The sequence below is a fragment of the Ruditapes philippinarum genome, unplaced genomic scaffold (genome assembly GCF_026571515.1).
Source record: "Ruditapes philippinarum isolate M1 unplaced genomic scaffold, ASM2657151v2 ctg54_1_1_1_1, whole genome shotgun sequence".
NCBI classification, from domain to species: Eukaryota; Metazoa; Mollusca; class Bivalvia; order Venerida; family Veneridae; genus Ruditapes; species Ruditapes philippinarum.
This window is the reverse complement of record NW_026866108.1, coordinates 146,182-163,919: the sequence shown is the minus strand read 5'-3', so window position 1 is coordinate 163,919 and position 17,738 is coordinate 146,182. Positions and strand designations below refer to the sequence as shown.

General features: G+C 31.1%; 1 protein-coding gene across 2 annotated transcripts; it reads right to left on the bottom strand.

Annotated features, from left to right (window-relative positions):
- Positions 1-4,930: 4,930 nt before the first annotated feature.
- On the bottom strand, positions 4,931-13,373 carry LOC132731366 (uncharacterized). 2 transcript variants are annotated; one of them, XM_060717539.1, is made up of 11 exons: positions 13,242-13,373; positions 12,513-12,780; positions 11,851-11,983; positions 11,515-11,602; positions 10,809-10,969; positions 10,348-10,443; positions 9,679-9,821; positions 8,896-8,923; positions 8,650-8,729; positions 8,084-8,189; positions 4,931-7,356 (listed from the first exon to the last, which is right to left on the bottom strand). In XM_060717539.1, exons 2-11 carry the CDS (start codon positions 12,689-12,691, stop codon positions 7,012-7,014), a joined length of 1,359 nt encoding a protein of 452 aa, XP_060573522.1. In that variant the 5' UTR covers positions 12,692-12,780; positions 13,242-13,373; the 3' UTR covers positions 4,931-7,011. The 2 variants fall into 2 exon arrangements, with proteins under 2 accessions (XP_060573522.1, XP_060573523.1); XM_060717540.1 differs by having other exon boundaries at positions 13,133-13,259.
- Between the last annotated feature and the right edge of the window lie 4,365 nt (positions 13,374-17,738).

Sequence of the window (17,738 nt, the reverse complement as noted above, 5' to 3'; positions counted from 1 at the left end):
TAAATTCCATCTTACGCTCTGTCATAAAGGAGGCATAAACCTTAAATTCCAGTAGGTAGATGACGTTTTTGAATATATGCGTCAACTTTAGCGATGATTCCCTGCGGTCTAGAGACCGCAGGGTATTGGTACGCGTTTAACTTTTGAGGCATGGAGGAGCACGTGACCTGTTTTCGGTACATGGAGGAGCATGTGATCTGTAAACCGTACATGATTGGTTAATCGACCTTTTCGAAAACCTGGCTAAATACCGTTTGCCGGTACGTTACGGATAATCCTCTAGGGAATAAGTCAGAATTACACCTAATTAAGAACAAAAAACTATTACGTGATATTTTTAATTTTCTATAATTATAATACCGTTTAAGGTGGAAAAAGACCTTCTTCTATATTGATCGATTATTGTCAACTATATTCCTGATACAAACCCACCCAAACAATGTATATTATCAAGAGTTTACAGTAGTCCTCAGTAAATTACTGACTTTTCTTCAAAATAAAGGTTCATATTTAACAGACTAATTTAAAGTCACTATCAAAGTTAGTATTCAACCTCATGACTGTCCATGTTATTATCTTGATAGTGTACGTGTAAACAGCCTAAAACTCATTGACTACTATTTTACAATCAAAGCACTGAATGTACTGATGGGGAGGCTATGACAGAATGTTTCAGACTTATAGTTTCTTTTCTTTTTGCTTAAAATGTGCTGTTATTTCAATTATTACCAAAATAAGAAGATATGCACATTGCGCCATTTATCCTTACTGCATGTACTGTTGTGTTCAACCATTCATATATATGGTTTATATGGTTGACTATTAATTTTGTTAATATTCCATAACATTTCATTGAGGTCTACATTCGGACTGCTAATCATGCAAATTTTGAAAAACCTAAACTGCCTTTTATAAATGACATACCAGCAAGTATGACGACTGTTCATTATAAGATCATAATACCATTTTACAACTGACGGTTCCTTATCAAAATATTCTAGGACTGTTCATCATAAATATTTTATGTCATTTTAATATCATTGAATGATAATAACAACTGCAAGTTATGCAACATTCTTATTGAACATAAAAATATACTTATTTACATGTACCATAATTAAGAGCAATAAGACACCTCTGTCTTGTGATGAGTATTAATATTCATGCTCTACGGACAGAAAGTTGTCTTCTCCCGAAGCAAATCTCGAATAAAATCACGTTTCAGAAAATTATTCCCATTTCATTACTCGTCGCTGACTTTGACGGCTTCGGATAATATTAAAGCTAAATATTTCTTGAAAAAAATACATATCTGCAAAGCTTATTCAAAATTGAATCAACCTAAGTGAAAATTGATCAGGAAGTTATATCTTCTTTTTTACCGCCAACACTCTACCAACTTATGGTAGTTAATCAATAGATTCTACATGTAGATTCTACATGTATTTTTAAACCACACTAGCTTGAAATATATACTGCGGAAAATCTGTTGTTCACAGAGTGTGCGGTTATTATGTAGGGTTTTCCTTGTCGACCATTTCCCGCAAATAGATGAGAACATCGAAGCGTCAGTGCTATGAATGGTGTTATAAATAGCGTGTTTTGGAAGTTTTTGTTGAAACTTCTCCAAATCCCTCCAGAGGCATGCACGTCGCGGAGAAGGCACACGGCAGGTCAAGGTCAAGTCATCTAAAGTACCAGAGGTGATTGGTTGACCTGTCGAAACTTACTCTGGAGGTTTGGCGCTACTGAATGCCGTTTTTGTTGTCGTCAGTCAGGAAGTTGATGCATTGACAGTATTGTCGTCTCCTTTACCACTAACGAACGAAGAATGGGCTACCAGGAAGATTCTGCTTGAAAAAGACGTCCCCGATGCTATAATCTCAGACATATGGTTATTCCGGCGCCGAGTATAAATGAACTTAAAACACACACACACACTTTTGTTGAAAACAAAACAAAAAAAACAACAACACATTTTCTGTAGTAATTTTTCAAGTGTTGTAAAATGAATACGAAAAACACAAACATGTAAGTTCTTTTTATTTATTATTATTTTTTTTAAAGCTTCTTATTCTTTAATATTTTCATGTATCTCATAATCTGTATTGAAAATTTTATTACACATGGACTATCAAATTATGATTCGTTGCCCTAGAATTGAATAAACTTTCTAATTACACAATACGGGGTCATTCATTTGATTGAAGACTGATCTTTGCGTCTTTCTCTGAAATACTTATTTCCTTGTTAAAACATAGTTGACCACATATTTCTGTCATTTAACTCTTCACTTTACTTCCGATTTTTGTTGTACCGAAACACATGTTTCTATTTGTGTTTTCTATTCGAATCTATAATCAGTTTAATGGGATCACCGCCGGGTAAACGACTACTAGGTACTTTTGTCATGTTTTTTACCCCAAATATTTGAATGTTTCTATTGGGATTAAAATGAGCGTAGATAACTTAACAACTGGTTGTATAAATCCCTGACCTGTTTAATTCTAATTATGAGATTAGTGGATATATTAAGACCACGGGGGTGGAACCCCATATGAATCTCAAAAATTAGCATCGGTAAAAATGATATGTGAATTTCCGCTGCACCAGATGTGAAGCATAACACCAGATGTGACTGGAAAAATAGGTCGACCGCAGGGTAAGTTTATATCTTTTTAAACATTTATATAAAATTCAATCCTTTTTTTAAGAAAATCGAAATGTGATTCTACCTTCCTGACTCTCCTCTATATTACCCCTTGTTGTTTTGGATTTCTATGCAGTCTTCATCGAGATATTCTTTCCGTCGTGGATTCTGGTGTGTCCAAAACATGCAATATGAATGAAGAAAATGTCACTAAACGGACTCGAAAAAACATAGATTTTACGAAATCTCACTACAGGTCGATGCTAAACATTCAAACAAATCCTGGTTTAAATATTTATTGAGATTTGACTACATACAAGGGAATCGCTGCTCAAAAGTGCATTTGAGCTCCAGATGTGCTGAAGAGATTCATAAGTGAAGTAGAAAACCATCTACAAAACTACGGACCACTTCCATATAATCATTGAATAGCCAATGTATAGAAACAATATAGGTTTTGCATCTTTGGCTGAAAGTTTAATTGTAACATTAGTGTGTTTGATTACCACAGTGACAGAGCTTACTAGCTTATGCTAGCATTAGAAATACTAAAAGGCCCGAGTACATGAAAATGTTGACGCAGAGCGGATAGTACTCTTATGATAAACCATTCACTAATAAATGATATGTAAATTGGACAAACCAAACTGAAAGTATTGAACTTTGTAAAGCTATCGTGTCATATAATATGTTTCTTTAATAATGTTTACATTCATAAAAATATCTATAACTTTAATATTCAACAAGTTATAGTTATAGCGACAGACTGTTATGTGTAAATATTATGGCCTGATGCGACATCGAAGGTTTTTCTTTACAGAATATGGGTCGAAAACATTGTCTGTAAGGAAAACCCGAGATGCCGCCCCAGGTCATGATATTTCTACATAATAGTCGAGTTCGATATATTATAACTGTTTCCACTGTTCGCATGATAAACAGAAATGATAATTTTAATAAACATAAAATTTCAATTTATGATTGGCTTCTCTCCATAAATTAAATTCCCACCCGAAACCTCGGTTACTTTTAATGTAACCCATGTCATCCATAATGTCTATCTGTTCACTGCAACTGATTTTATTTATCTTTGCAAATCCTATCTGCGGAGAACATTTCATGGGACTTAATAGTTGTGAATTGAATATTAAGAAAGTTGAAAGTTTCTTGAAAGTTTTAAACCTTTCCTTCTTGTGCCTAGAAAACGACCCATTTTCCTGAAAAATAACAAAAGAAAAGAAACGAATTACGAAAGTGTTTATAATGTACAGTTCCCACTGAAATAATAGTTATAAAGCGGAGAATAAGTTTAGTGATCTTTTTGCGTACATGAACATTTTCAGGAAACAATCCATGTGCATTATGAGTGAGCAGGCATTAAATTCAGATAGGCATTGACCCATAATTACGACTGTGGGCATGAAGTGAACCATGTAAATATTCTGCAGAGACGTTTCTTGATGTGGAAAATAAATATGCAAATCTTCTTTGATCTTTTTTAAAGTTTATCACTAACTTTCTTACAGCATCATAACAAATTCAAACACGCTTCACATTACTCCCCTATTAAGCAGACAGTGCAGTCGAGTGAATAATTAATTAATTAATTAATTAATTAATTAATGCATGGTGGCATAAAAAGGGAAAGATTGCAGTACACACGACGTCAATAAGTCAAAATAAGCAAGGCCTTTCCACCATATCTACGTATTTTCAAAACCTTTCGTATGCATAATGTCTTATATCTCTTTCTACATGGATATTGATGTTATTCAAACTCGTCTCGTGAAAATGTGTCTATTTCGGATAATAGTATTTATTACAGAATGATACACAATAGAATAAATTCTAGATTGCCGTATGAAAGTGATGCGTAATTATGTTGCTAATTTTTTATGCTATGCACATATGAATCTCTTCATAACATCTGGAGCTCAAATGCAATTTTGAGCAGCGATTCCCTTGTATATAGCCAAATCTCAATAAATATTTAAACCAGGATTTGTTTGAATGTTTAGCATCGACCTGTAGTGAGATTTCGTAAAATCTATGTTTTTTCGAGTCCGTTTAGTGACATTTTTTTTCATTCATATTGCATGTTTTGGACACACCAGAATCCACGACGGGAAGAATATCTCGATGAAGACTGCATAGAAATCCAAAACAACAAGGGGTAATATAGAGGAGAGTCAGGAGGGTAGAATCACATTTCGATTTTCTTAAAAAAAGGATTGAATTTTATATAAATGTTTAAAAAGATATAAACTAACCCTGCGGTCGGCCTATTTTTCCAGTCACATCTGGTGTTATGCTTCACATCTGGTGCAGCGGAAATTCACATATCATTTTTACCGATGCTCATTTTTGAGATTCATATGGGGTTCCACCCCCGTGAAGACTTTCACTACAAAATATTCCTAAACAAAAGAGCACATGTTTAAATTTATTCCTATACAAATAAAAGATCAGAGTAGGGATCTGTCAATTGCCAGACATATTTTTAAAAGATACTTTTATGTTAAAAGTTTGATTAATGAATTATGTAATATGAAAATATAAGTATTGCTTTTTTTATTTTGCTAATATAAAATGTAATCTTGTGGTGAAATTTTGTCGAAGAGTCCTTATGGATTTTGTAGTTAAATAGTTTTTTTTTCGGCGATACATGGTTTAAGAATATAATGTTTTCAACCTATATGTTCATCACCATCAGTGAATTTTTAGTTAAATGTATGCAAAATATTTACTAACAGCTATATGATATAGCGGTTTATGAGCGTTTTCCGCGTACAGCCTCCTAAGGTGTACTAATAAGTTAGTTTTCCTTAGTTATCACGCAAGCATGATCCAGGTCTCTGATGTAAGCGACAGTTTACCATTATTTGTATTTAAAAAATATTAAGAACTATTAATGGTTTATAACAACAAAAGAACATGCATGATATTGAGACTACGGTGTTCAACGTTCTAGATAATGACCCGTCATAAACAGTTGGTCGCTGCGTAGTAATTGGAAAATTGTTATCAAAAATAATAAAGAATATTTGCCACCTAATTAAAGCATTTACCTATAAATTTTCATTTGTGCTTTTTGTTAAAAAAATATTGATAAAGTTATTATGTAGAAGGGTTTTCATACCAGAACTATTTATGACCAACGTACGTATGCCTAAACTTGATTACCGCGGCAGTATGACGTCACGGAGTAGTGATTTTGAAAAAATAAACAAACAAAAATCAAGAATTTTTCAGAGAATTATTATATTCACAAATTGCAGATATGAAGTTAAAGAATGAAAATATTTTCATATTGTAAATGTCTGTGATGACTGATGAGTCAGCTTAAAAAAGATCAAGGTACTATTTTTTGACCTGATTACCGCGGCAGTAAGATTTGACAAACGGTATTAACATTGGGGAGGCATAGCCTCCCCAAAAATAGTTCGATGGTATAAATACAGTGTAATGGATATTTCGCCCTTTTAAGCATTCGAAAGCATTTAAATGACATAGAAACCCTAAGGACTCCGTTGTAAAACTACTGGATTCTCCTACAAAGTTACATCATTTTGCGCTAATCTGCTAGTCTCTAAACCTCCAATAACTGATTGCCAGTTTGATTTCCTAATACATGTACTAGAAACTGTACGTTGCCGTATTTTACAAACACTATGTACAACAGAAGCGAAATAACCAATATGTACATGCACAAATATTTTTTTAACTAGTAACAGTGGCCTCCCTTACAACATCATTCTGTTAACATAAATTGTATACTATTTGTTTCAATAAGAAAAACTATTTATTTGATCATGTTATCATGCCCACAAAACACAGTTTTTCGGCGCCATGTGTCCTTAATTGTGTTGGTACGCCGTAAAACCAAAACAAGCAAACTTAGTATGTTTTGGTTATCTAGTACGATAATTGTGGTAATGTAATAATATATAAATAATAAAAAACGAGGCCAAAATATTTTTGTTCTTCCTCACCAACCACTGAAGCTCTAAAAGACGCGTCATGACCAGTAGAGGCTGTATCTGATAGTGCGTTCCGGTACATTGATTTCTTAAATATTATGGACCTCAGTTGGTCTATGGTCCCGTTTTTCTTTCTCTCGATATTTATATGGTATTATGGTTTGTTTTATGTTAGTTATTTTGGTGTTGCTGCTGTTGTTTCTGCTGTTGTTTTGACGTTTGTTTGTTTGTTTGTTATGGATGCATCCTAACATGCATTTGGGAATTATATGCCAGAAAAACACCGATTCAAAAGTCAAATGCAATTATCCGGAAAGTCTGCTTTGTTTTTCTTTTTTTTCTATATATATTTCAAACAGAATTGTTTTGCATTCCACATATCTATTTACTATTCATCCATGACACTATTTTCTCTTCTTTGCTAACCTCAGCTAATGTTGCAATATTTTTCTTTACAATATTATTGTTAGTCACTATATGTTTGCTACTGTCAGACTCGGAACTACTTGTTTCAATGTCAGATTGGAGATCATCTTTTATTAGTTCTATTTCAGCAATGTCGTCTTGAGTGGACACTACGTCACCAGCTGTTATATGATTATCCTCTATCATCTTGTCAGAGTTCTCAGTGTTCACTTTACTGTCTATATCGTTAGCTGAATTATTCACGGGCTCTACTTCATTGTCATCAATATTCAGATCAATAGGCTCTGATTCCGACACAATCTGTAAAATAGGAAAGGTCGAAAAATGTGGCGTGTATAATTATGTGAAGCTTTAGGGTTTTGTCTTGCCTATCTAATATACATGTTGTAACTGATACGTTTTCTTTTCAATTCCTCTACTCAAAATTATCCCAACTGCATTAAAATGCATACAAGTGTGGAAAAATTAATTTAATTACTTTTCAAAATTTGGGTTTAATTACAACATTTTAAGGTTGTTCCCCGATGGTTTGACTGCTATCCATGGATAAGAGGAATGTACACCTTTGGGATGACATTTAAAGAGATAACTCAGTTGGTGAAGCGATTGATTAACACACTGAATATTTAATCAAGAACGTATTGGTTTCTACCTTGGGAGTTGTCAGTTATGACGGTTATTTCTAGTTCTCTTTTTTGCAAAATGTTTAAATATACAAAGTACCTTTCTCTATGAACAGACGTTTGCTGAAGTATAAAACATTTATCCACAAGCTCAAACAAAATAAGACGGAAAATCACTCAATTCAAGCATGTTCTATTTAGCCTATTAATGTAATAAGCATGATGAATAAGTAATTGTTGGTCTAGATATTTTAATAAAAACTGTAATTTACAATTTATATTCATAACGTTTTCAATACTGAATACTAAATCATTAATTGCAAACCATATGTTTAAGAATGCTTAGCAATTATCTGTGTCGGGAATTTTTGCTTGACATTTTTTGTAACACTTCCGGGACTTACCTGGAGTCTTGATATTTGATAGTTTGTTGGATAATCAAATGTTTTTAATGGCATCCAAATAACTTCCTCACTACCGTCGTCGGAGAAATCGGTATCTTCTTCTGAACTACATATGAAAACGTTCATATAATTCACATTTGAACTTCAAATATTAATATACATAATGAACAGGGCACACTTAAGAATAAGCAAAATAATATCATGCATAAGTTGTATCATATTCTAAACTATACGCCGTCTTTTTTAGAAGATTACATAAATTTCATGGACATAAGATTACTATGAAACTACAAAAATGTATTTACAACATTCAACTAGAATAAATTACTCTGAAACCACATTTAAAAGATACAAAAGCATGCCTTATTCTAACTCATGCTGATAAATGGATTATCTTGAACTATAAATTCAGTGTGTTAAATTGAATCATGTTTTATTTAGAATTTTATCTTGAATTCCATTTATTCGTATATTATTGATAGATGTCTTCTTATTAATAAGTAATTATTATTTTTTAAAAATATGTCTCATTTTTTTAATTAGTTATCATTTAGCTGATTATTTACCTCAATAAAGTTTCTGCATCTTCGTTTGATATTTTTCTTTTTCTGCTTTGTTTTGTATACAATAAATGCTGTGTAAATATCTAGTGTATGTTAAGGAATAAATGTGTAAGGAAAAAAAACTACTTTTTTATTGTATCATTTTTTTTCGATGAGCTAAATATATGATTTTATAAGTATTTTTCAATGTCGTCTCGTATTTCACTGTTGTTTCGTTTTTAAAACAGAAAATTTCTTCTTAAAAGATACACCGACATCTATCCCGACAGTAATTAATCTGAAAATGAAACAACAACAATAACTAACAACATTACACGATTATTACACTATTTAGATACTTGTACATTTAATTTAAAGTACTTTAAGACTCAATTTTTATGTCTGAAAATAGAACAGTGTTACAAATGTTACGAGCATTGGGAGTGAAATGAAAATTTATAAAATAATTGTTACAAATGCTAGAAATCGGACAGTAGAAATCGGAATCAATACAGGAAATGTGAAGGTAATGGGAATTCCCAAGGAAAATGTTATCGCAAGCAAAACTGTTACAATTGTTATTGAATTTACATTCGTTACATAGGTGTTACTTAATGTAACAAATGATAAGTGTTTCATTAAACTGCACCCATTTTGTGCCCCTACGTGAAAATAAAGTCAAATGCATAAAAAAAAACAGTCTGTATATAACCTTTGCATTTTAAATTTGGGACAGTTTATTTAAATACTTGAAATTGTAGTTTTAAATTCAGGAGCAAGAGCGATAGAAATAGAACATATATACAAGTAAAGCTTTCAGATTAAGTTTTAGTAAGTGTGACAATAATAACCTGTCTAACGCCCTCTAGCACCGGCTGTGGCAGAATAAAATCTTTTTTCTGGTTTTAATTAGAAACAAGGTTCAATATATATTATAAAACATTCAGTGTTTCCTGTAGCTTAAAGTAACATTTTTAGATATTCAGAAGAATTATTTTTTATTTGTTGAATAATTCCTCTGAAAAATATGTCATGAGTTTTTTTAGTAGTTACCTTGGTAACGTCCAGGGTAAAGTATGGTAAATAAATACTAGTGACAAACTTTGAGATAAGACACTGTATATATAGCTGATACCTCCCAATATACTGGTCATATACACACAGGGTATACATCTGTGATTGTCCATATACCTTAACTGGAAACAAAGATAATAATATTCTTTAATACACTTTAATACACATTTACAAGGATCATAAATTATATTTAGATATTTTATAGCACATCAAATACGTCTTTACATAGAAAACAAAATCATTATTGAGATATCGTTTATATGTTGCTGTTTCTTAAATTTAAGCAATATTTTTAGTATGTCATTTATTTCCTTAAATAACGTTAAAGCCATGGAAATGTAACGGAGCTTCATCAAATGATTTTGTGTTTACATAGACAACACTTTGTCAAAAAAAGACGACGTAACTCTCATAGCCAATAAAATTGCGTGCCTAACTGATCATAATTAATATTTATATGTATCTGATTAAGTAAAACTTACCTTTATTTAAGAAATTTATTGCTAAGATGCAGTATTAATAAAAATATAATTTACACAATGTATTTTTATGTTATGTTCATTATAAACACGAATGGTATAAACGTGAACGTGTAGCGCTTATTTCTAACAGAAATATGTTTCTTTTAAAATGTCATATAACGTTTACCAAGTGAACAACTTCTACAGATCGTGCACCACACAGTAGAATAGCTGCTAATATTCCAAGATTATAACCAGTATAGAAAGATATTGTCATCCCAGTCTGAATATGAATATTAGAAACAGGATAAGTCAGTAAAAAGGCAGAATAGGAAACTCTGTTTTAAGCATGCTTTTAAACTATGATTAGTTAGAAGTGGAAGTGACTTTTAAGATTTTGTTTTGGGTAAAGCTATTTATATATAATATATGCATATCACATTATGTTTTCTCTTCACTTCTGTGAACTGAATCTAAACAAACATTAATGTCATTGGTCATGGCAACTGAATATTATTTGTGATTGAGAAACACAACACTTAATTTAGACTTCATAAAATACTATTGTCAAGTTGTATTAGTAAACACACATACACATAAATGCAACTTTGGATGAATATAAAACAAATGTAAGAAATACCAGCATACCTTATAAAATGACACTGTGTTTTCGTTAATATTGTCAAAGCGCTCCTTCACATTTGGAAATGATTTTAGTGTCAGCATAGTGGTGAACATTATAGGCATTATCAAAATACATGGATACAGAAATGCCCTTAGCAACAACGAGCCTTTTTTATCTGTTGTTACTACAAATTTAAAGAAAATGAAATTTTATAAATAATCAAAATATTGCATATAACATTTATCATGCTTTTTCAGTATTTCTGTCTGTTTCTCTTTGTCATTTTACCATCTGTATCTAGTTGAACAATGGCGTTATGCTGTAGCATGTTGGGAATAATTTAAGGGCTGACAGACAGAATTGAAGATTCACACAGTCAGACTATAAGGTACAGAAAGCCAAAATAATCATGATTGGAAAATATCGACATATGTAGTGAAAGTTACAATAAATATACATGTAACTTAGTGCCAATTTAACTTTCAAATGGTGATACATGTATAAGCTTAGTATATTTCTTATAATTAATCTTATCATTTACTTTTGCCTAAAGTACACCATACAAAAGTTCTTCAAACTATAGAAAGATGATCAATCTGCAAAGCATATTTAGTGTTGACAAAATACTTTTATTTACAATAGTCTTTATGGAAAAATGCATGTTTGAACATGCTTCACATAATTTAATGTTATAAGAAATTCCAAAATTATGGAAAAGCCAATCCTTACCATTCCGTAAAGTTTTGATGTTTTGATTGATACACACGTAAATAAAACATATCGTGTGAATACTGAGTAAGACAGCACTATATATGATCTGAAAAATACAAAATATGCATAGCTCAAATCTAACAAAGAAAATGTACACACTAAATGTAACACAAATGTAACTATGTAAGGTTGAAGGTTTAATCTAATGACCCATTTAAACATGATAACAATGGTCACTGCCATAGCTGTTATAGCTGCTAGTTACAAGCTTTCTTTATCAATGGTTCTATGTCTATTATGTTATTATATAATAGATTATTAAAATGGTAAAGGACAGTGATGCATATGTTTCACCTGTGTTGGTAGTTGAAGAGATAGAAATGCTCCAATCAAAGCGCTGAGTTCTGAAAACCAGTGTAATACTGTGGTCACAATGCTACTACTTGTATGGGACTTGTTTATCCGACGCACGTGTATAACGCTTAAACTGCAAAAGAAACACATTGGTTTCAGTCTCACATCTAATGTGAAAAATGAACAATGCATTTTATTTCCACACGTATTGTTTAGTTAACGCAATTCATTGAAAGAGAGATAAATGGTTTGAAAAGAGTCTAATAGTATATATTTGTCTTGGAATCACTGTCGCTTTGAATACGTTTACACTTTATTGCACTCATTATATTGCGTTCAATCAAAATTCATAGAACAAAGTCTATGGCCTTCCTTTACATTAATCTCATGTTTTATATTTGAGCCGTGTGTCGTGACAAAACCAACATAGTTGGTTTGCGACCAGCATGGATCCAGACCAGCCTGCGTATCCGCGCAGTCTGATCAGGATCCATGCTGTTCGCTATCACGTTCACATGTTAAATCATTAAGTTTGAAAAACTTCCATACGGCGTGTGTTTTACGTAATGTGTCCGTACACGCTTACACCTCAATTAAATTTTTATATATATATTTTAATCATCTAAAATACCACTGTTTAGAGAGATGAAATAAAATATAACCTTAAATAAGAAACTGCAGACAGTGCAATAGCAAAGCTACCAAATATGAAACCAGCTAAATGTCCCGTCTCCTCAACACATTGTGATGTATGTTTCCATATCCATTTATTACCTGACGAACAATTTTCACTTCTTGATAGTATATTCACTAAAGCACTGTAGTTATATGTGATGGCCATGATAATCCAAAGTTGTCGCTTCACTATTCATATATAAACCAGTTCCATGTAGAGATAAATATATTCACTTCATAGATCACTTTCATTTTCTGAAATAAAAGATAGGGCCTCGATAGAATAAAGTCATGAACAATGTTGACAAGAAAACAGAAAAGAAGTTAAACATCTGGGGTAAAGTTAGCGTACAAATGTGAAAGTTGTAAACATCTAAAAAATAAAACAGAAAAAGAAATAGTCACTGTGCACAGTATAGTTAGAATGCAATAATGAAATTTGTAAACATGTCAAGAAAAATGTATATGTACAGGTTTTCGAGAAAGTAAAAACGCAGTCGCTATTGTTAACATGTAACATGTAGATATGTACAATAACTGAGGGTCAAACTGTCGTTAGAAAAATAGTTTCTTGGCAGTGACGATATAAAAAAGAGTAGATTCTTACCTGAATTATATATCCTTTTACATAACAAATTAAAGATATTACAGTTCTAGCAGAATACTGCGTTGCGAGAGAGTTACACTAAAATATTCCTTACTATACAATGACTTACCAGCTTCTTATTAAAAGCCATGACACGTTTTTATTATCAATATGTACATCAACTATCGAGTTTCCATTTGTTTATGATTACATATATTTAAAGGATTATGACGTGGGTAAGCAACAGCTGTAATGGTTATAAGTGTACAAAGTCGATCACTCTATAATACAGGTAATTAAAACTTGGTTACAGATGTCATTCTTAGGTTAATTAATTTTATGGACAGCGGTTTCTATTGATTTTATGGACAGCAGTTTCTATTCATTTTAATTTTATGGACAGTGGTTTCTATTGATTTATGGACAGCGGTTTCTACTGGTTTTATGAACAGAAGTTTCTATTGATTTTATGGACAGGGGTTTCTATTGATTTATGGACAGCAGTTTCAAAAAATTTTATGGACAGCGGTTTCTATTATTTTTATGGACATCAGTTTCTGTGAAATTTATGGACAGCATTTTCTATTAATTTATGGACATAAGTTTCTATTAATTAAATGGACAGTAGTTCCTTTCATCTTACGGACAGCGGAACATAAATTCAACAGATTTTCAAAATGGCAAAATGACAATACTACTTCATAGACATGAACTTAATTACAATTAAATATTCAATTTTATTGACTTTATCAGAGTAATGGTTTCTTTACCTTCTTCATTGAAAGAATCAGACGCCTTGATATGTTCTAAATACATGTATATACATTCAAGAATACTTACATTAAGAGTAAAAGCTACAATTGTAACTTGCATAATTTTGCCTACATGATGTATGTGGTAATCATAATTGAAGGGAATGTTCCCTGGAAAGTAATTAATATAAGTAATATGCTTGTTTTCCAATCCATATATATTTTGATGTAAAATGATACTTGCTTGTTGATATGCGAAATAAAATATGTTTAAACTAAATTCGCTGGATAAAAAGCGATAAAAAATGAATCTTCTTCACACCTTCACAGGTAAAACCTGCTCACCAGAAATCAATGCAGAGAATTTCTATGTCAGACGATCACTTACCAATTGACTTCTAATACGTGTTATTATTTCTATCACGGTTGACTTAAAACATTGTTGTTGTTTTTTTTTGTTTTTTTTTAAAACAGTAACCTGAAATCATAATAAGCAAATTATAAGTAAGAAATATGCATAACCTGAAATAATGTTTGAATTAACGTTTATATTTTCTATAAATAATGGTTGTTTATTATAAAAGTAATGCAATTAACACTTTTATATATTCTAAACACACTATTGTAATTGCTCTGAAATCATCCAATATGCATTAAACAAATGTATAATAATTCTACATCACATGTCGGTGATTACTTTGTTAGAAACAGTAATTTGTTATTATCATTTATACGTCATAAATTAATTCATTTCTATTTACAAAGATCGAAAACCGATCCTTAAATCATTGCGTTTCAAAGATAAATACATACAACCAAATATCGATCATGCAGTTACAGTATTATTTAAGTTAAATGGTAAATGAAAACGTTGCCTTTGGTCTTAAAGCTGTTGCTATAACAATGCAAGCATATTTATATGTATAATATGCCAAAATTATCTAATTTAGTTCAATTTAAAACTGGAAATGAACCAGAGGGACATTTAAATGAAATTAGAATTGACAAATTAGTGAACCATTTTGCGTCTTTTTGTTTATCTACAGAATCTGGCCGTTAGAGGGATAAATTTACAGGATAAATTGTGTGAACACTCTACAATGCATGTTGTTGGATGTGAATATCATTTTGTTTAAATAGGTACAATGTATTAATTAATCTGAAATACGTAAAAATATTTACCAAACACATTATGACCTTCACAACCTAAATTTTATAAATTAATGTCAAGTAGAAAGCAGTAAACTTTTCTGAATGTATTGAATGTTTTAAATGAAGCAATTTTTAAAAGAAATGTAGTTATTATGTAACTTTATGCATATACGTTTTGATAATGGCATGTTAATATAATTTCATATTATTTGATTCATGTGTAAATTGTATTTTGTCATATGTATATAATAGGCTGAATATTCCAAATAAATATTGCTTTAAATTGAATAAATATAATAAATCACTGAGTATAGTCAGAGGACAATAATTTGATTTATTTTAGAAAAAGTAGTTTTAAGAAACAAAACAACGAATAGCAAATCCTTGTAGATTATCAAAACACATATATCTTCGACTTTATGTGTATGTATCTATAATTGAAACATATATCTCCTTTATAATGCAGCACTAGTGCCACATATGGCAAATCTTCAAATATTTTCTTGAGTTACTTGACCGTTAGTTTATTATACATATTAGAAATTTAGTCTGTTCTTTTGTCGACCTTTAATCAATATAATAATACAGTAACGTGGGCACTCTATTACATTCACAGAAAACATACCACTAAAACACAGGAAACTGCAAGTATTTTACCTAACTTTTAATAGTGTTTAAATGTTATTTCAAAGCTATATGCGAGTTTATATCAAACATATGACATAATAGCATTTAACATAAAAATTTAATAGACACGGTAGGGATCTGTCGGTACAATACTGACTACCATATGTTTACTTGTACGACACCTCTGCATATAGTTCATGGGGGTGAATGAACATAAACACTGTTAATATTCCGTGTTTATTCTATTTAATTCTTGATCAAATGAAAAAATGATATTTTACAATTAACGTTATGATTAAATAACAATCAGACAGTCTGTGTAGAATCATCATAGCACGCTTGTCTTCAATTACTACTAGGATGGAAATTACTTTTACAAAGGAGTTCATTCCCATGAAATCATTATTGTATTAGTTGAGTGTTAGATAGTTCAATTGGTATACCCAGTAGAGTAATAGTTAGTGATGTTTAATAGCAATAATTGAATGAGTTGTGTTTGACATTTAACCAATATCAAGATATCTATCAAAATAAAACAATCTATACCATTGTAAAGGAGACATGTAGAATTATTATACCCAAGAGCTCTGAAACTATTCCAGAATTGACAGTGGATAACTGGCTGAACTTGAAATAGGATGATCTGTCCGAGTATAATGTGCTCTGTATGTCATATTATAAGCGTTAAGTCTCTACTTTGAAGAAGTTAATATTTTCTTTTCTAATTTACAATTACAGAAGGTCATGCACTGTTGTTATAATATTTTTAGGCGTATATTGGATTCAGGGCTAGTCATTAGAAAGTTCATGAAGTTTTTGGACATTCTTCTTTAATTCATTGATACCTATAACATTTTTAGCATCGTTTTATGAATGTTTTCGTTCGGTGTCCTACTGGGCACCTTGTTGGTGGTCCTGTGTTGCTGGGTCATGTTGGGATTGCGTTCATTGAACGCCGCCCTTCCTTGTTGATCATGTTTTTCATATTTTTTAGTTCCTTGTTTTTCAAATTTCAAGTTTTGGCATTATTTTATTTTTCTCAAACCTTTACATAATAACTTACATTCATGTAATGTCATCTTAATCAAGGCATTACATAACTGCTTGTATAATACCACCTTTTATTTAATTTTACCCATGAAATATGGTGCTATATCAGTCAAATATATTTCATATTTTTTGAAAATAAATATGAAATATAAATATGAAAGTGGGCGGAGTCAAAACTCATATTTATTTTAAGGGACTTCTTTCTCCATTTTGTTTGAAAAATCTGATAAATACAAACAATTTTTTGTGGAATTTCGTTTTGAAAACCATCTAGAATGATAGAAAATGGTCTAACTAAGAAAATTAATCCGAACACCAATATCTTTAATTCAGTCATTAACGCTGTACAGACGTTTTTAGATTTGTTTACGTGACGTCACAATGTAGCGCTAAATATCGCGTGCAAAATAAGACAATAATTATATCACTGCGCGCTGTACAATTGCAGTTGCGTAGCAAGCAAGGGTGTTCGTAACCATTTTTCTTTGATAATGAAATTAAATAAAAAGGTTATTTTTTCGTTTTCGTGAAATATGGTATATATTTTTACTTAACATGATAAAATGCCACATATTTTCACTCGCCGTCCCGGTTCGTGAAAATATGTGGCATTTTATCATGTTTCGTGAAAATATATTCCATATTTCACTGAAACGAAAGAATATCCTCTTAATATTAGCCATTACATAATATTTGCGCAATTTCATTTTTATTAAGTCATCGCATAGTTTTTGTATAACGTCATCTAAATAAACCCGTTACATATTATGTCAATCAATTCAAAGATAATTTGCAAGGATGGTATTCGAAATAGAACATTAAGTTAACTTTGACTTATACCCCAGGTGATATATGTTGACTAAGGATTGTATGATATTTTATGCAACTGTTTGTCTGAGGTAGAATTTCGTTATCACATATCTTATATCTAACGCCTGGTATATACTTTAATATAATCAACATTCTCAGATTGTGCTCAATATGTCACTTAAAACTAACCAATAATTAAATGTATGAGGCATAGCTCAGATGTATCTTATGAAATT